The 19,456-nt window shown below is 52.3% G+C and overlaps 1 protein-coding gene across 10 annotated transcripts in view; it reads left to right on the top strand.

The window, feature by feature from the left end:
• The window catches only part of NHSL2 (NHS like 2), a 160,243-nt gene that overhangs the window by 75,378 nt on the left and 65,409 nt on the right, over positions 1-19,456 (top strand). The window contains exon 1 of one of the 10 annotated variants that reach the window (XM_090061385.1): positions 768-932. The exons of 6 other annotated variants lie outside the window; for them this stretch is intronic. Coding sequence is in view for 2 of the 4 variants with exons in the window: in XM_090061379.1 (XP_089917505.1) it covers positions 1,223-1,286 (64 nt within the window). In the remaining 2 variants the exon portion in view is untranslated. 3 more of the 10 variants (XM_090061379.1, XM_090061386.1, XM_090061380.1) reach the window with 3 other exon arrangements.

Raw genomic sequence — 19,456 nt, 5'->3', positions numbered from 1 at the left:
CACTCACAGGAGGAGGAAAGCTGCCCTTTATCACCCACAGAATGGCAGACCACAGCTTGTCCCTTAATGAGATGTTTTTAAACCTAGTGTTTCTCACCCCTGACTTTTCCCTAACAGAGAAGTACCCAAGCAGGGCTTCCTCAGAGAGAAGCCGGTGCTCGTCCAGAAAGAGAAGATCCCAGGAGGCTGGAGGGTGGCTGCTCTATGGCTTCTACCTTTGCCTCACCCCCTCTATAGCAGTTCTCATTGTGCTTTCCAGGCATGTGTGTTAAAGCCTCCAACACTGAATCGGGATAGAAAGTGAGGCACAGGCTAGCAAGCAACTGGGCCAAGATCATTACATGTCTGTGGCAGAACTCAGGTGTCCAGCTCTCAGCTTGCCCAGGCTGGACTAACACCACCTCACAGGGTTGGAGATTAGCATGGGGGCGGGGGTGCAGTCCAGCATGGGGCCCAAGGGAGCACTCCTCCTCCGGCTGAGCAGTCACAAGGCGCTGGGCCGAGAGATCCAGCCCCTCGGCTGGGCTGCACCGGCTACAGGGAGGAGCCGGCAGTGGATGCAGACTCGGCAGGTAGCGAAGCTCCAACCTCCCCCCTACTCCCAAGAAGAGAATTAAGGCAGTGGGGACTGAGCCGGGCCTCAGCCCAACCCTGGCGGCCTAGCACGGGGCTTGACAGCTCCCAGGTGGAAGACTGGGGCCCTTGCGGTCCCACTGCCCTTCCCGGGAGGCCCTTGACGTGGGCTCAGGGGCTGGGCTGGGCCTGCCTCTAGCTGGCCAAGCCCCTTCCCCCTGGCAGCCGCTTCTCCCCGTAGCGCGGCTCCCTCGCGCCGCGAGCGGCCCCCAGGACCAGGGCCGGAGCACCCCCGGGGCGCGGGGCGGGCTGCAGTGCGGCCGCGGCTCCCGCCGCCAGGTCCGGTCCCGTCCCGCGAGGTAGAGGCGGCGGCTGGGCGCGCAGGGGCCGCGCTCCCCCGGGCCGGGCAGGACGGCATGCGGGCCGGCCGCGCCGCTCCTCCTCCTCCTCCTCTTCCTCCCCTCCCCGCGCCCCGCCGCGCAGCGCGCCCCGCGCCCCCCGCCGCCGCCGCCGCCTCCAGCGCTAGCCCCGGCGGAGCCGCCAGCAGCAGCAGCCGCCGCCGCAGGCCGGGCCGGGCTGGCGCCGGGGCGATGCGGCGCGGCGGGGCGGCGGCGCGGTGAGCAGCGGGCAGCGGTCGGCGGCGCGGAGGATGGGCAACTCCCAGCGCAAGGCGCCCCGGGGCCCGCGGCGCCGCAGGATGCGCGAGGCAACAGGTACCGGCGGGGGGCGGCCCCGGCCCCGGGGTGGCCAGCGCCGGCTCCGTGTGTCCGCCCCGCCCTGGCGCACGCTCGGCCGCGGTGCCCCGATGCTCCCCTCCCCGTGTGTGTGCGTGCGTGTGGCGGGGGCAGTTCCGGGCTGCAGCCCCCCAGCCGGGCCCCCTGGGCAGTGGGTTGGAGCTGCCTGGCGTCTCCGTGGCGTGCCCTCCTGTCCCCAGCTCGGCATGACCCCAAGCTCCTGCCTGCGGCTCCCGGTCACACTCGCACCCTTTCCCCAGGCCAAGCAGCCCAGAAGTTGTCCCTGCCCAGCGGGACAGGTGGGGGCGCTGCCTGCCCGAGCTGCAAGGAGTAACTGCAGGTGCTCAGGGCTCTCTATAGCAACAGGAATTAAGCGTGGCTGAGCTCACCCCAGCATTTACCAGCTCCCCCAGGGACCTTCCGTTCTCACGGACTGTCCAGCCACCTCTGGGCTGGGATTGTGCCTTCCCAACACAGTCTGTTGCTGTAGCCACATCATGTTGGCATGGTGTGGAGAAAGGCGAGTTGGTGGCAGGCCCACAGGTCTTCGCTTTGACTAGAATGTGTTACCTTGGATCCAGGTTGCTAGGGTACGTGTGCAGGCGTTTGTGTGTCCCCAGCTGTGTGAATGCTACCGCTGCGGTGTGTTCAACCTCTGTTGTTCCTCTTAACTAGCCCTACTTTGCTGGTCAGGAAAATGGAGGGAGGCCTGTGTTTTTGCATCTGGAAGCCAAGCTTCTCTTGGTGTCTCACTATAATGTAATGACTGTGTCTGTATGAGTGAGTGACTGACTTCTCGTGCCCTCTGGTGTCTCAGCAGTACTAACGATAAGGGCTCTGCTACTGGCCAGGAGGCATTCCTGTATGTTTTGGAGCCAACTGAACAGGACCTTCTCTCCCAGTTTGTCAGGAAAGAGATTTGTTGCATGTACAGTGTGATTTTTGGGGTCTATATCTCTACATCTACCGGTCTGAGCACAGAAGTATGAGTGTGAACCCCAGCAGAAAGGGTAGGGTCCATTCTCTCCACTGAGCATTGGGTATAATTCTTGTAGGGGCTTGTGAGGTTGAATCTAGCACCCTGTAGCATGCGTAACAGGCAGCTGTGTAATTGAGGGGGTGGGGGGAACATGTGGGCATGTTAGGTTCCTCTGCTTTACCTGTGTCAGGTTAGGATGTTAGGTCTGTGTTGCATCAGGGTTGATGGTAATATCATGGAAAGTTTAGATTATGGATTGTATAGGATGGTTTGGATTGGGATGTTCCTGCCTCAGGCAGGGGGTTGGACTAGATGACCTCTGGAGGTCCCTTCCAGCCCTACTTCATCCAGCCCCAGCAGTGACAGAACAGTGCATTTTATTAGAGGAGTGCTCCATCTTCAGTTTACATGGTCTAGCCCAGACCTTCATGCTCCGTACAGAATCACAGACACGAGGAAGGTCTGTCCATTCAGTTATCTGAGGTGGCCTTTGCAGTTTAGTAGCTTCTCTTGACACTTGGGAATCCTGAATCCTGACTCTGGGGGACAGAAGGACCAGCTCTGCGCACATGCAAATCATGCAGGTTCCTCAGTTCTTGGGCTAATGTTACAAGGTTTCTTCCTAGCACCCCAGAATGCTTACCGTTCAGTTCAGCCAGGCTACCACTCTCCAAATGCTGTCCTTTCTCTTACAGACATCTTAAGAATGGCAACTGTACGCCATGCCTAGGAAGTCATGTCCTCAGTGCAGCAGCTTTTCCTTCCCTGCTGCTGCACAGCAAGGTCACAAGAGGTCTTTTAAGAAGGCCTGCAAGGAAGACTAATTAGAAGCTATGTTAAAACTGAGAAGCAATTGCCATACAGCCTCGGTAGCTGTTACAGCTTAATAATTAGTGGGCAGAGTGAGTGGTGACAAAGAAAGAGCTCTGGGTGATTAATGGCTCTGGTGATAGCAACTGCCACAGTGAACCAGAATAAGTAAATAAAACCTCATGCTCCAAGGTCTTTCCTTGTAACTCATGGGGTCACAAAGTAACTCCCCTCCCAAACAAAACTGTTTGATAAATCAGGGATGGGGTGTATTCTTGTTGCTGTCTTCTGAACCATTGGCCAGGAGCCAGTGCTGGACTGGGTGAGCCAGTGGTCTGATCAAGCCCAGCAGGCAGAAGGGCTAAGGTGGCCATGTCCTCTGGCAGGCCTGTAAGGGGACCTTTTGTAGGGAACCTTTTCCACCCAGCACTGTGCTTGGTTCTTCTCACTGCATGTGCATCAATAGTTTTACCTCAGCAGCTGTAACAGTACATTTGCTGGAGAACTTTCAAACTTATCTCATACAGGAAGTGGAGAAAACCTCAGCTCTCCCCATCCTGTTGGTGCTAAGAGGGTCTTGAGAGTCTTATGACTCAGAAATTCCTGAGGAGCTAGACAGATTTAGTACCTTATAACCCAAGTTGGAGCCTTATCTGCTGAGCAAAAGCCACTTTTGGGGGATCCCGGACAGGTCAGAACTTGAGAAGGCAGAAGATGGATGATGGCAACACCCCAGGTCTGAGGGGAGGGTGGGGGGGGGCAGCTGCTACAGGACACCTCCAATAGGCTGGAAGAGCACATGAGGCTGCAGTTGTGGGGGGGTGGAAAGTGGCTCCCCCCTCTGTCTCCTCCTACCAGGAGGGGTTTCTCCACCAGTGTGGGCAAAGCTGTAACCCAGCTCCCTGGGAGCAGAGGATCCATGTTGGAGCAGCAGGGGAGGATGCATTGCTGGTGAGTCAGACCTGCAGCTGATCACTACCCAGGGTAACTCCTGAGGGAGGCTGTTAGGAAATGCTTTCCCTGATCTCAGACAGGGCTGGCATCCTCCATGAGAAGAGGAGAGCTCATACAGGCAGCCTGTGCTGTGTCCTGTGTTCTCTCCTCAGTGCTTTAATTAAATGCCTCTTTGTTCTTATCCAATATGGATTGGTTCTGACTATTTTGTCTAAGACTCTGCACAGCTCCCAAGGAGCCTGTCATTTACCTGCCTCCCTTCCAATGGAGAAGGGGAGAGAGTGCCAGGGCCAGCTGGCAAAGTGGGCCTCAGAGCACTGCCTGCAAGGTACTGTGCTAGTCTGGGTTCTGACCCCAGGGGCAACAGCAAACACTTGGCCTGACCCAGTGTGGACTGAGCTAGCTACAGGTCTGGCTGAGCTTGGGGTCTGACTCCGTGTGGAATTTCTTTGTCCCTGTGAGGAAAGAACAACTGGCAACCAACCGCAGATTTCCAAGGGCTCCAGTAAGCAGGTCTGTTGCTATGTAACTACTCATAACAATGTTACAGTGGGAGTCACTCTCAAAGTCTTTGGAAGTCTGGCAAAATGCAGCCCCTGTTGCTAAGGAGTGACCTCCCATTATGCACCCCGTCATAAAGTACTGGGAATTATTGGTTGTGCTTGCTTTCTCATGTGTTGTTTTAGTGGTTAATTAACTTTGGTGACATCCAGTGGTGTAGATCTGCCCTCAGTCACTGATGAGGTCACAAAAAGGACAGCAACAACTAGTATTGTACTGTGGTGCCTGTACTCTCAGCATCACAATGTTCACTGGGATAGTAGTGTGCTTCAGGTGCACTGGCAGCAGGTTCTGGCACCCATGCCCCATCACAGTTTTCCCATTCCAGGGATACTGGCATCAGATTTCAGCATCCAAACACTGGGTTGCCCCATACCAGAATGTTTATCTGGAAGTGTTTCGCTGTCTTGATGTCCCCGAAATGAAAGAGACTTACGGAGACTGGGGCTCTCCCACAGATTTTAGTACAGGCCTTAAGGCCAGGGGCCCTCCACTTATTTTGGGTGGAGGGCCACTTGCTGAGTTTTGGCAAGCCATCGAGGGTCACATGACAGGCAGTTGGGGCAGATAAATATTAATTTCTATATTTTTTAGGGGCCCCGCAAGCTGGATAGAATTGCCCGCAGGCTGCATTTTGCCCACCCCTGCCTTAGGATCTGGTCCTGGGTAGGTGAGTCAAATAGAGCCTTTGGTTGTGATGATGCCATTTAATGGAGGCTGGATCACTGCTTTGAGGAGTCTTGAGCAGGCTAGAGGGTACTGAACTGGAAGCAAATGGGGCTGGCTGTTTGACTGGAAAACAGGCCCTGAATCAAAACTGCACTTCTGTAGTCACTGGGGTTCTGCTAGCAGAGCTGAGCATAGAATCCAGCCGTTTTGGGACCTAGCAGCAGCCTAACCCCTAAGCCATAAATTTGGAATCTATTAACTGAGTGGAGATGCACAAGAGTGTCCTCAAAGAGCTTGCTGGGCTTGGTGCATGTGCTTCTGCCTAGGAGGAAGGGCCGCACAGGAAGGAGTCTTTGCTATTGCTGCATTTGTTTAAAATACCAGTAGCTTCTTCCCCAGTGTAATGGCTGGTTGCAGCCCAGGATATGCTGTCAGGTGAAAACCTCATCAAAGTGGAGTTGATATAAATGCAGATCAGAGATAAAGCAAAGGCTTTAAGGGAATGATGAGATGTTTAAAAACATAAATAGGAAAGATGGTGCTTTCCAAGTTAGGGCAACACTTTAAAGGTTCTGGAAAGCCACTGTGGAAAACAGTGTCCTTTTCCTCTTCATTCTCTACTTCCTGGTGCACCCTCAGTGTCTAAGAAGCATCGCAAGGTGATTCTTAGTCATTAGTTTCTAAAGCAAGGGGACCCCCTACATTTCTGAAATGTGAATGATGAAGAAGTGTCCTTAGAAAGAGTTTGCTATGAATGGGTGCAGTGAGTGAAGTGTGTAGGTGGTACGTGACCTGTCAGAAGACCCCTTATAGCAGGGGTGGGCAATTATTTTGGGCGGAGGGCTGCTTACCGAGTTTTGACAAGCTGTCGAGGGCCACATGGGTAGCTCTGCCCCCTGGTTGCCATCTTGGGACCAGAAGTCCCACCCCTAACCTCTGACCTTTGCAACCATATGTCCCGCCCCCGGGAGTACTCCCTTGGGGAAGAGCATTTGCCATCTTAGGGGGGGGGAAAACCAAATTATATACTAAAAATCAAACACCCATAATAATATATTTTAATTTAATTTTTTTTAATTGCCCTGATTTGTGTAGAAGTGATTGCATAATGGCACGAAATGCAGTCTTACTCTTGTATATTGTGTGGGGTGTGCAGGGGTGTAGGGGGTATGGGTGGGTAGGTGGGTGAGTGTGGGGTTTGTGGGGAGCTGTGTGTGTGTGGGTATGGTATTGCCTGACCGTATGCACTCTGTGCTCACCCATTTGGGCTGAGCAGCAGCACAGGACAAACTGGTGCTCTTTTTTTTTTTCTGTTTTTTTGCACCGGTTCTGGAAGCACGTAATACCAGGTCAATGCATGGAGTGGATGGACTCCAGTTCCACCACCCAACACCAAAAAGAATCTGCTCAATATAGACCTCCGATGGAGGACATATCAGAGACAATCACCTGCCCTGGGGAGCCCACCTACATGGTCACGTGTCTCATGTAGATGCGTCCAGTGTTGCTCAGCATGAGAGAAAAGCACCCCCCTCCCCCGGGGCAGTGTTTGCTGCTGCCGCCTGGAGCTCATGCTGCGCTAGGTTGTGATGCAGCTCCTTCGCCGCCGCTTGTGAGCTGCCCAGTGCAGCTGCTCTACGTGGTCACTGCTGCCATGTTGGGCAGCTCACAAGTGGTGGTGAAGGAGCCTCACCGCAGCCTGGCATGGCACAGGCTCTGGGGGGCTGCAGCAAACACTGCCCAGCAATGGCAAAGGGAGAGGCGGGGTGCATTTTTCTTTCTCCTGTGCTGAGCAACAGTTTGTCCTGCGCTACTGCTGCTCAGCCCAGGCAGACAAACATAGGGCATATGGAGTCAGGGCTGCACGTGCTTGTCCCTGCCTGTATTGCGGAGCTGGGTCAGGAGGGACTGGGAGCAACAGCCAGATGGGAGTGCAGGGTCTGTGCCTGTGTCCCGGGTCCAGCACTGGCGGGTCCCAGAGCAGGGTGGCAGGAGTGCGGGGTCCCGGTCTGCAGGGGCTCTATAGAACTGAGCCAGCTCCCCAGTCTGCCGGCTGGTGCAGCCCAGCCTGGCTCCACAGCCTCCTGCCAGCCTGCGTTCCTGCTGCCCCACTCTGGGCCCCACCAGCGCTAGGCCTGGGACACCAGCACAAGCCCCACGCTCCTGTATGCCTGCTTGCTTCCACTCCTCCCACCCCCACTTTCTCCACTTCAGTGCTTGCCCGCTGGCCGCTCTGTACCACGTGGCTCCTGGCTGCATGGCCAGACCATGGGACTCAGCAGGAGTCGGCCTGGCTCTGAGGACTGGGGTGATGGCCCATGGCCCTCCCCTGACTCCCTGCCCTCCCCCTCCACCCTCATTCCTCATTCTTACCTGAATTTCCCTCTTCTGCGCAGGGAGGCATAAACAGCCCCAAGTTCCCAGGCCAGAAACCCCTGCTAGGCAGGGGCTTCCGGTGGGGTGGGCCGGGGCCCTGCCCTTGCTGTAGCAGGAGACTGTCGTGGTTTCCCATGGGTCCTACTGCCATTTTCTCCTTTCATCTTTGACAGGCAGCCAGGGGCTGATAAATATTTTCTAAATTTTTAGGGGCCCCATGGGCCAGATAGTATAGCCCGGCAGGCCGAATCCAGCCCACAGGCTGTATTTTGCCCGCCCCTGTCTTATAGGGCTCATCTGCTCTACAGGAACCTCCCATCTGAGCTCCTCACACCAACCTCTTGTCATGTGACAAATGCTCTCTTCCCACTCCACACTTCCCACCCTGGATGCCCTGTCCAGTGCCAGCATACGCAGGCAGAGTGCTTGCAGATGAGAATGGGGGGTGCACTGTGCCCATGAGGCATTATAGAGCTCTTGGAGCTTTTCCCAAGCCAAATCAAACCATGTTAGTGCACCATAGTGCTCTTCTGAGCTCTGTGGAATCGCCTTTGCTCAGAGTCCAGATTGAATCTGGCATCCTGGTTCTGTTGCTAATGTGTGTGCATATTATCTATGAACATAGCAGTGCTCGGAGAGGCTGATTACGGAAAGTTTGCCAGAATGACAGCCATTTGCAGTGAGCACATTAATGAGCAAAAAGCTTTTCGTTCGCTGATTACATAGGACTGGAAGGGACTTCCTGGGTCACTGAGTCCCGTGCCCTGCTCTTGCAGGGAACCATGTGACATAATCCCCAGACAAGCTTGGATTGTTTGGAGGAATCTGTACATTGATGAACGGCATGTGCAAAGCTGTTTCAGCCTATAGAATGTTTCCGAACTGTTCCCAGTCACCAGTGCTGCGAGTGTCTGTGCAGTGAGATTGGGAGAATCAGAAGACGTTGTTTCCATTTCCTAAATTGAGGATTGCCAGGCCCTCAAAGAGTTTTTGAGCTAGTGGTCTGAACACTCCCACTTGCAAACACACTCCTATGCAAGTGTTCACAATGCTTTCCTTTTCCCCAGACATTCTGGAGAACAAAATGTTAGCAGCACAGTAAGTGAGCAAGGAGGGTGCTGAGTCGGGGGCGGTGTTCTGTGGGCTGTCTGAGTTTGTGCAGATCCTCTGCAGCATTTGCCTACTGCCTTCGCATAGGACACTCCATTCTGGGAGTATGATTGCAAAGGTAAACAATGCAGCTGCTGAGAGGAGATCTCAGGTATTAGTGGTGCAGTTCTGCTGTTGAGATCTACAACCCTGTTCAGAAATCACATCTGGGAAGCTCTGTCCCTTCTGCTCCCCATTTAATTCATTTTCACATTTTGCCTGCTAAATTAGTTGGTCCAGAGAAGACCAGTAACAAAGCATCAACCTTCCTGATTCCCCTCTGTTCTTGCTCTGTAGCTGCTTGGAGAGCTGGGCCTGCTTAACCAGTGCAGGGAAGCTGGGGAAGGAGCTGACATGGAGTAGAGGGTTTGGTGTGACACCAAGTCAGCAGCAAGCAGGGGACTGCACTGAGAGTCTGTTAAAGGTGAGCAAAGGAAGCCAATTCCATATCTTAGTCTAATTCCAGCTCCCTGGCCTTTCCATGCCACAGTGTTCTACACCAGTGCAGATCCTGCTAGCTGAACCATTTGATCTGTGATCGTCACATGGCCACCATTAGCTGCTGGATTACCTGTGCCCATGTAACATGGGTTCTGCAGGCATTTCCCCACCCCACAGCCACCACATGTTGTTGTTGTGTTGACTGGGGCCCTGTGCAAGGCACTGTACAATAACAGAACAAAAAATACTCCCTGCCTCACAGAGTTTATAGTTGAAGAACTGTATGACAGGGCAACAATAGGATACAAACAGACAGATGTATGACAGAAGTATGACAAGATAATATTGGTCTGCATGATAGAGATTCTAGTGCACCAGCAGCCTCCACATTGTCATGTTTATGGTAGACTTCATTGCAGAAAGATAACAAGGTAGCTTTGTGAATATTTACAGGGAGTTCTTCCCAGGTCAGAGGAGTAGCATAAGAGAAAGATATTGGCAAATAAAATCACTGGGCAATAGGAGCTGACACCATGGCCTGCTCAGATGCAGGAGTTGAAGTCTCAGTACTGAAAGAAAGCCCTGGGTAGAAGATGACACCCAAGATATGGGCCTTGATGACAAGCAGTATAGTAGAGGTCTTCTTGACACCTAGACATCCATGAAATGACAGAGAGAGAAAGGCTGAGATTTTAGCTTGACCAGGAGGAGACGGGTCTGGAGTCAAGAGATGGATCTACTAGAGATCACTGTACAAATGGTGCTTTTTCCTTTAAATTCCAACTGTATCTGGGTGACAGTAATGCTGCAACTTCTCCTCTGTTCTTCATTGTAAGGAAATGCTTGTTCATGTTTAGGGTTACAGCTGACTTTCCTTTAGAGAAATAATTCTGGTTCCCTTCTGAAGTCCACAGATTAAGGAGTTTTGGGGACAATTTTCAGAAGTGCCAACGAAACTTAGAATCCTAAATCCCATTTCCAAAATGGATTTTCACTTAAAAAACAACATCTCATTGATTTTAATAGAATTTAGGTTCTAACGACAATGAGATTTGGGATTCTAAGTTAGGTACTTTACATATAAATTTTACCCATTGGCCCCACAGTTAGTAAGGTAAGGCTATGGCTAATGTAGGTTCTTTCTAAACTGAGCTGGATGAAGGGTTTATGGATTATGATACCCAAAAGTAGAGTTATTAGCCAAAGTGCAAAGCTGCTTCTTGTGAATTTTTTGCCACTTTGTAACAAAAAACCTTCAAAAAGTAGAACAAGGAAGTGGTTCAACAGAGTGGAACCTAGTTCCTGGTTCAGGGCTTGGTGGATTTAGCACTTGTCTACAAAGTAGTATTGTATTGACCTAGGTGAGAGGAGCAGATGTGTCAGGGTTGGCAGCCCCAGAGTCCTTGGTGGGAAGCAGAGGCTGGCCGGGGAGATTGGTGGACTGCATTGGTATAATGTTTAGTAGTTAACAAAGGGAAAGGCCTGTTCAGTTCCTGTCCCTGCAGATTCAGGAGCCTTCCCTCCTATGCAGAGGGTTGCAGTGTCCCTCTCAGTATCTCCTCCAATGGGGATCCTGCATTTCCCTTTGTGCAGTTTCACACTATGCCCCTCATTTTACCCTCCTCACCCACCTAAAATAATTGTGCACCAGTCCCTCTGCTGACCGCCCCCATCTGAGCTGTCAGTCAGCCAGGTGTGGCATTTACGTGCACACATGGAGCTCAGTAAAGGCTGCTAGCTTCACAGGATCAGCTAAAAAAAGAACAAATACTAAGTGTCCTTGGGGATAGCGGAGTGGGCAACTGAAGCCCTCTGGGCAGGCTATCACACTGACTTCCTCAGCACTGGGACAGTGTACAAAGACAGAGTCAGAGGTCAGTGTGCAGCTTTGCTCAAAGTTCCTTGGATTGCCCTTATAAGACCTTCAGGCTGGTTCTTTCTTCTCAGCTATGAAAGTGGTCAGTGCACATATCAATGGGAGAATGCAGGCCTCTTACTGCCTACTGTCCAGAATAGCCCAGGAGAAAGAATGCCCCAAATGGTGGGGAGAGGGAGGGAGTCTTGTTTATTTGATCCCAAACTGAGACCTGAGTTTTGTCTTTCTGTAAAGGGCTGAAATGAAAACTTCAGTGGGAGGCCCTGAGGCATAGGTTTGAGTTTGTATCCTCCTGCAGTGAAGGGGCATGGCTGGAGTTCACTGGTTCAGGTCCAGTCCTAGCTGTCATTAAAGGTAGCTGTTAAACTTGCTGGGGGTGGGACAGGGATTCCCCAGCCAGAGGGTTACCAAGCCTGTCCCAGACACAGTGTAGAGGTTGTAGAAGAAAGAGATGCACAGTATGGCTTCCAGACATAGAGGTAAGGGATGGGCATGGGCTTAGGAGCCTCTAACTCGCAGTCCTGGACATTCCTGCTCTGAAGTCTACTCTGTGTCAAATGAGCAGGAGGAGCCTAGGCCAGCTGCTTGTCCACACCACAGACCCTTCATATTTGGCATTATTTAGCCTCTTCAGGAGCTACATCAGTAGAGAGAGACCACAAATAAAATGGGCCCTTGTGACAGCTCCCTCCCCAGCTGGGTGCTGAGATGGTGGGGGGAATGTGTTCCTGCACATGTGTATGTGTGGTACATGTGCATATAGGTGTGTGCAGGAAGCTGCCGTGAGCTCTCCTGTCCTATCTCTTCTTTGGGATACAGAAGCCTATATAGCCGAGGGCTCTCTCTGTGGCCTTCTCACGTAGGCTAATCGTACATTGGCCTCTAGCCATTCTCTGAGGAAGGTGCCTGCTGGAGGTGTACCTTGAGGGGAGTGCTTGCAGGGAGGCAGGAGCCAGACTGCTCAAAGTGGTGGATGGGCAATCCACTGTAAGGTTAATGGGGTGTCTGGGCTGATCCTCACTCTGCAAAGCTCTGAGTACTCACCTTTGGGAACTGTACAGTGCATCACCCCCTGCTGTACTAGACTTGGGGCAAGGTAATGTCATCCCTTCCTGCTGTCTGTGCTTCGTGTTTTTCTGTTTGCAGCTGCCTGGATGACAGGACAGGGTGCTAGGGCTGCCTCCTGTGGTGCAGGAGAGGATGGCCTTCAGAGGCCGTGGATGTCGGACCAGTCATTGGCAGCCGGAGTGCTGGGGTCACAGCCTCCCCAGCCGCTCCTCTTCTAGACAGGTGCTTCAGATGAGGGCAGAGAGCCTCACCAGGGAAGTGCTCCACACTTGTACAGAAAAGCCCCCTTGCTGTCAGCGGTGGTGCCTGTCCTTGCCTCTGAGCCTTTGCAGTGCATCTTTCTCACCCTCTAGGGGCTAAGAAACACAGTCCAAAGGAGCAGAGCCCAGAGACAGCTTTGTCTTATGAGGATGCTGTGTAGCCTGTGGTCCATCAAGTGCCATACGCAGCCAGGATAGAGGTCAGACACACCAGGGGATGGCAGTGCCTGGGCAGTACAGGACAGGCAGTGTTCCCTTGGGAGCTGAAGGATTGGAAAGGAAAGGGGGAGTTTGGGCTGAGGCTGGGATGTGGGGCCCAGATGCAGCACAGAGAGACTCCCCATCTTACTGTGCTGCTAAGAGGAGCCCCAGAAACCTCTGTATTTCTTATACTAGGCCTTGATCAGGCAACATGCACCTTGCACACACATGCCCACATGTCCACTCAGATGCATGTAAACATGCATGTTCATGGAGCTGGGGGTCCTTTGCTCTCACTGGCTTCTGTGCCTAAGGGAGCATATTGCCTAGCAGCATCCAGCCCCTCCTAAGGCACTGGTCACAGGAATGGAGAAGGAGTCCTGGGAGTGTGTGAATAGGTGCCAGTTCTGAATGCTGGCACTGACCTGGTGTGGCACAGAGTAGAGGTTGCGAGCTGGCTTGTAACTGATGATGGGCTCCTCGGGAGGATGAAACATGCTGGTTGGGAAGCATTGTCAAGATGACCAGTTTTTGGCAGGGAAGTTACTCTGTGGGACTGTGGCTAGACCATGTGTCTTAAAAATATCTAATTCCCTGTGTTCTTATTCCCCTAACCTGAGCTACACAGTAACACAGGCCAGCAGCCAGAGCCTACCCTGTGAGCCAGAGAGGTGCAGAGTGTTTGCCCTTCATCCCAGGACACCTCCTCCAGGTTCTTAGAGATTCCCAGAGTTACAAAGACTCAGACTTGCTTGAAGTCAAAGGGCAGAGGAAGACGGGGCAGTTTCCTGGGTGTGAGGAGACCTGGGTCCAAGCCCAGTTCTGCTTTTGTGGCCTTGGGAATGTCCCTTTCCCCCCAGTAAATGGAGAGAACAATAGTGGCCTCATCCTAGGCACCGTGCTGCTAGAGTTAGGGCTGCTGGTGATACAGGTAAGACCCTGTGCTGAAGCAGCACCTCAGCCTGGAGCACTGCAGAGAAGATGTGACATGTCCTGGTTTATTGCATAGCCATCCTGGGAGTGACAACGCCCTTGTAGCTGCTCTGAAAGAAGTGGCTTGGTTTGTTTATAGAAGTATTTCAAGGAGCAGATGAAGGCATCAATACTGAGAAATGGGTCCTCAGCTGGTGCCCAGCAGGGCAGCTTCACTGGCTTTGGTGGAGCTTTGCCAGTTTATATTGGCTGAGCATGAGGCCCTTGCCACCAGAGGACAGCCCCAGCCTCCCATAGGGTTTCATTGCAACTCTAGGAATGCTGGGTACAGAAATGTTGCCCAGGAAGGAAGAGCCCAAACCACATTCCTGCCATGCCAAAAGGAATGGCTGTGTGGGACAGAGAAAAAGAGACTGGAAAAACAAGCCTCCTCTCCATCCGCCTCCCCCCTCCACAAGCCAGTGCACAAGGGAAGGAAGAGGGAATGGACCATGACAATGGGCTGTAGGGAGCTGACTCAAACAGCCAGTTCCTGGTCATTTCCTCTCCCTGTCGGGCTGGAGAAGGCTTGGGGGTGGGGTAGCCAGGAGCTGTTCACCCTTTGGTGTGTTTACAAGACAGGATCCACTGGGCAGCAAAAAGCAAGCTCTCCACAGCCTGCAACAGAGCAGAGCCCTTGGACAGCAGGGTTAACCTCCAGCAAAGGTGCCATTGCTGCTCCAGAATGGTCTGTGAACATCCTCCTCCTGGCTGCTGCTGGCTGGGGTGAGCCGTACCGCATGGAAGCAGGGTTGACTCTGCAGGGCGTTCCACTGCACAGTGGGCACAGCCTGGGGCGATCTTCAGAACAGACTTTTCTGTCACACAGGCAGATATTCCAGTAGCCCCTCTTTGCCACTCTCGCTGGCCGCAGCACTTCGTCTGGAGCCGTGGGCTTCTGCCGGGTAGCCATGGACAGGTCGGAGTCTCTGCTCCTTTCCCGGCGCAGGGGAGGTAAGGCAGACGGGAGTGTGTGCAGGCTCTGTTTTGAGGGGTGGAGGCAGCTGGCTGCTTTGTGGAATGCTAGAGATTTCCTAGGGCTGGGAGCAAGGTGATGATGGTGATATATCTTGGCAGTAGCCATGAGCTCAGCATTATATGTGGCAAACAAGGGCATCTTGCTCCCCAGTGGATAATTGTGGCATTGGACCCTCCCCAAAGATTCTGGGCTAAACCCTGAAGCCTAAAGTGGGGCTTGCAGGGGAAACGTGAGTATTACCTCTCTGTTGGGCACAGAGGCAGAGAGCCCCCCCCTCCCCCTCCCACCAGGAGGTTTTTGTATGGGGACCAGTTTCAAAGACCCCAGCTTCGTGCTGAGAGGAAGGGAAGAGGGCATCCAGGAGCAGGTATCCCTTGTCTCCCTTCCAGGGACCCTTTGCATTATGTGACACTGGTTCTAATGGGGAATATCCATGTGTTTGTTCAGCAGCCCTTCAGGTGAGGGGGGTATTGGCACATGAAACCAGTCCCTTTCCACAAGAAGACTATTTATCAGTGTGCTAAGGACAGCAGCCACTTCAGCAACCACTATAGGCCTGCTGGGCAGGCAGTGCAGTAAGGTCTTTTGTCTTTGACATTGCTTCATCTGAGCTTGTTAGAGGAGGCAGGCAAGGCTTAGGGCTGAGGTGTGGAGAGTGAGTGCCCTCTAGTTCTGTCTCTTACCATGGATCTTGCCTAGCAGTTCTGCCAAAATGCCTGACTGCTTCTGAAAGCCACTCTTCACTACTGCTGCAGCCAGGGCCAGCATGCCCGGCTGCTCTAAGCCTTGCTTGCCTTCCTCTCCCTGCAGGGTCCACGTCCAGATTGGCCTTTATGCCAGAAGCATTCCAGAGTGCTAGGTGCCAACTGTTCTGGATATTGTGGTTGATCGTCCAGTCTCCAGTGTAGGTCACTGCAGGATGCAGATGGGTCTGGGGTCTAGTCGACTGACACAGGAAGCATGTTTCACCTGTGGTCTGATTTGAGATATGGTGGGATTTGACTCCCATGCTGTGGGTGGGGATGCCCATGCAGTGCAGGATCATGTGTAAGTAGTAATCTGTTCACCTAGTGCAGCTGCTGTGCTGTGGCTTTCGGATCATCACATGGATTGCCTGTTTATGCCCTGTACTGCATTGGCATGGGTGAATGGAGTTGGGCCCTCCAGATGTATTGTAACTCTTGTGCTGGTGGAGCTGTCGTGGAGCCAGTACCTGTGCTCATGCTGGCTGTGCTTTGTCACCGTGGCACTCCAGGTCCATGTCACATTCCCCTGCTTCAGGCCAGGTTGAGAGAGGCAGGATTTTCCTTCTCCAAGTGCGTGCTGTTGTTTCCCAGCCATGTGGGATGTAATTCCTCTGTTGGCATCTGAGACAGTGCCATGGAGCCTTGCAGGGAGATGACCTGGGGGAGCAAACTATTCCCTGACCCTGACCATTGGTTTTGGCAGCCTCCTATGACAAACTAACGTTTATGGGCTGGAACAGGAGTGCAGCCTGCCACCGTCATCATTTCCATTGTCATCTATCAGGGAGATACTGCAGTGCTTTAGTTGAGCTGTAAACAGAGAGCCAGAGCTCTGAGCACCTCTGTAGATTTGTGGGCACATTTCACTGAAACAGTGCTGCCTCTGCCCCATATCACATCGTACCTCCCTGTGTTTTCCTTCCCAAGCGTGGGCAATAAAGTGTCTTCTTCCTTTCCTGTGCTGCTGTGGAAAATGGCTGTGCACTGAGGATGGCTGCTGCCCTTCCTCCTGGGGTAGCTGCATATCAGTGGTTGGGGTCATGCTTTGTTTCACATCCCTTTTGCAATACAAGGTGTCTTAAAAATCAGTGGATGACATTATTACAGCCACTGTGTGAGAAGCTAGGCATCCGCTGTCCTGGGTATGGAGGTACCTTTGTTGTGTCTGAGCTCATGTTGCAGGTCCTTTGTCCCCATGCATGGCCTCATTGCACTAGCTGGCAGCTTTCTTACATTGTACTGGGGGCTGACAGGCACAAATGGCAAAAAGGTGCAAGGGGAAGCACCATTTTCCTGGGGGCTTCTGTTCCCAGGAAATGCATTAGCATCCAGGGGCTGATGCTCCCTCAGATGGCACCAGCCTGCATCTGCTGGGGTGAAAGTCAGGTGCTCTTACTGCCATAGCCCCTCTCTGGGGGGAGAACTCTGGCAGGAAGACACTGCATGGATTGGGTCCCCTGATGGCCCCAGGGGAGCAGCTCCCACTTGATGTGGGGAGACTCTGGTGCCTACACTGTGCCAGCATGCCTCGGGTGACTGAGCACCTTTTAGGCAGAAGGAAAAGGAATTTAGCCTCTGCCAAGATGAGCAAAGCAGATGCTGGTGTGTTTGTGTTATGGAGGTCTAGGAACTTGTCTTGAGATCTCTCAAGACTGGGAACTGATGGGTTAAGTAGCTAAAAAGATCCTGGGTGTTACAGTGGACAGTAAGCTACATATGAACCAACAGTGTGCCCTTGTTGTGAAAAAAGCTAACAGCATACTAGGCTGTATTAGTAGGAGCATTGCCAGCAAATTGAGGGAAGTGATTATTCCCCTCTGTTCAGCCATATCCGGAATACAGTGTCCACTTTTGAGCCCTCCACTACAGAAAGGATGTGGACAAATTAAAGCAAATCTAGCAGAGGGCAGTGAAAATGGTTAGAGGGCTGGGGAGCATGGCATAAAGAGAGGCTGAGAGAACTGGACTTATTTAGTCTGGAGAAGAGAAGACTGAGGGGGGATTAAATAACAGCCTTCAACTACCTGAAGGGTGGTTGTGAAGAGGATGGAGCTAGGCTGTTCTCAGTGGTGACAGATACCAGAACAAGGAGTAGTGGTCTCAAGTTGCAGCAAGGGAAGTTTAGATTGGATATTAAGAAAAACTTTCTTGTGAGGAGGTTAGTAAAGTACTGAAACGGGCTACCCAGAGAAGTTGTAGAGTCTCCATCCCTGGAGGTTTTTAAGACCCAGCTAGACAAAGCCTTGGCTGGGATGATCTAGTTGGGGATGGTCCTGCTTTGAGCAGGGGGTTGGACTAGATGACCTCCTGAGGTCCCTGCCAACCTTAATTTTCTGTGATTGTAACCCACATAATGCAGACCACTGAGCCGCTAACCCATTTGGGCTGCAAGCCCATGACTGTCTCTGTGTCCCAGGCCAAGTCTTGTACTAGCAAAGGCTCTAAGATGATCTTGTTTTAATAATGGGGAATATGCATCCCTTATTGAATCCTCTGGGGAATGAGCCTTGGTCTCCAGCATGGTCAGCTCTCTGGCCAGTTTGAAACAGACATGATGGTTCATGCTTCATTTAGTAAGTGGGAAAACTGGCCTGCTGGTAGCACACAAAACACATCCTCCCTCTACCCTGGCTGTCCTTCCCATCTGTCTCCCACAGAAGATCTAACAATGGGGCTGTCTGCTGCTCCCTCCTCACCATTGTGGCTGCAGTTTCCTGTGCACAAACAAGCTTTAAAGCGCTCCTGCTGCCATTTTTCAGTGCAGGGATGCTGATACACGACACTGGAATCTGATGGAGCAGTTTTTACCACGCTCCAGCACACTTGATTAATTGAGTCTGCTCTGACAAGCTGTAATTACAGTGCATTGGAGCAGCCTCGCTGCAGATGTATAAATGCGTGTAATGGCTGTCTTTGCACCAGTTTCACTATAAATTGGTTTCTAAAGGAAGGAATCAAGTTGAGTAAAAGCTGCATGCTCCAGCTTTGAATTGCAAAGACCTTCAGTGGACTGTACAGTCAGGCTGCAGTCACACCAAGGGTAGCAATGATCTGCCTTAGCACATGCTTCGGATCTCCCTAGAGGCTGGGCCCTAGAGGGCTTTAGCAGCCTGACCCATCTAACAAGGTCTCATTGAAGTAATGATCAAAGCCAAAGGGGCAGCTGCTGCTATGTCAGGCTCTGTCCCGGCGCTGATGGCCACAGAATTGTTATGTTTGGGCCTCAAGTTTTGGTTGTGGTCCATTTTAAGAAATTCCCTGGGGGTGGGGGAAGTTGCTGTGAAATCCACTGTCATTAGTTAATGTATCTGCTTTGGCAGCACACATGGAACCATTTAAGATTAGGGTCCTGCTATATGGGGTTCTGTAAGTACTTTTGCAGGTGTAGGTAGTCCCTGCGTTGAAGCTCTTAGACTAACATGACACTGACAGCTCTTCTCAATGACAGAGTCAGGGGTTGGAGCAGCTTGGTGAGGACCCAGAAAAGGAAGAGGCGGTGGTCTGGTTGATTTCCGGAAAAAATGACATCCCCAAAGATACAGCTGGGATGTGATGTGACAACACCAGTGAGCACATGAACTAGACCCATTCCATGATCAGAACAGACTGTTACATGTCAAGTGTTGGTCTTGATGGCAGGTTACAGTTGTCCAGCAACTTGGAGGAGCTTACCCTTTCAGAGAGAGTTTTGTTTAGGGATGTTGTATGGTCCCTAGTATAGCTGCCCACTTAGTGAAGATCTGGTTGGCTAACATTGTAAGTCCTCTCATGCAATTGGTGTGGATGTGTGACCCTGCTTTGTTGCTCCCTCTGTACCCCATGGGCTTACTAGGTCTTGCTTGCTCTGACTTGCAGGCAGTGCTGACACTGATTTTCCCTGAGCTGTAGGCCTCAGGAAAAATTGAGCTGGACACATTGGAGCTCAGCATCTTTACTGGCAGGTGGGCCACCTGTGCCTCTGCCTCACTTGGCATGAAGCGTTTGGCAGAGAGCTCTGTCAGTCATGCCAGGAGCTGCAGAGAGGTGTAAAGAGCAGAACCATTCCTGCAGATAGGCATTAGTCCAGATCAGAATCCCTCTCCCTCAGAAAATCTGGGTTTTGTCAGCA

Source organism: Crocodylus siamensis, chromosome 8 (genome assembly GCF_052110815.1).
Source record: "Crocodylus siamensis isolate JL-2025a chromosome 8, ASM5211081v1, whole genome shotgun sequence".
Classification (NCBI taxonomy): Eukaryota; Metazoa; Chordata; order Crocodylia; family Crocodylidae; genus Crocodylus; species Crocodylus siamensis.
Note: the sequence above shows the minus strand (reverse complement) of the source record. Positions and strands in the feature narration are given on the sequence as shown.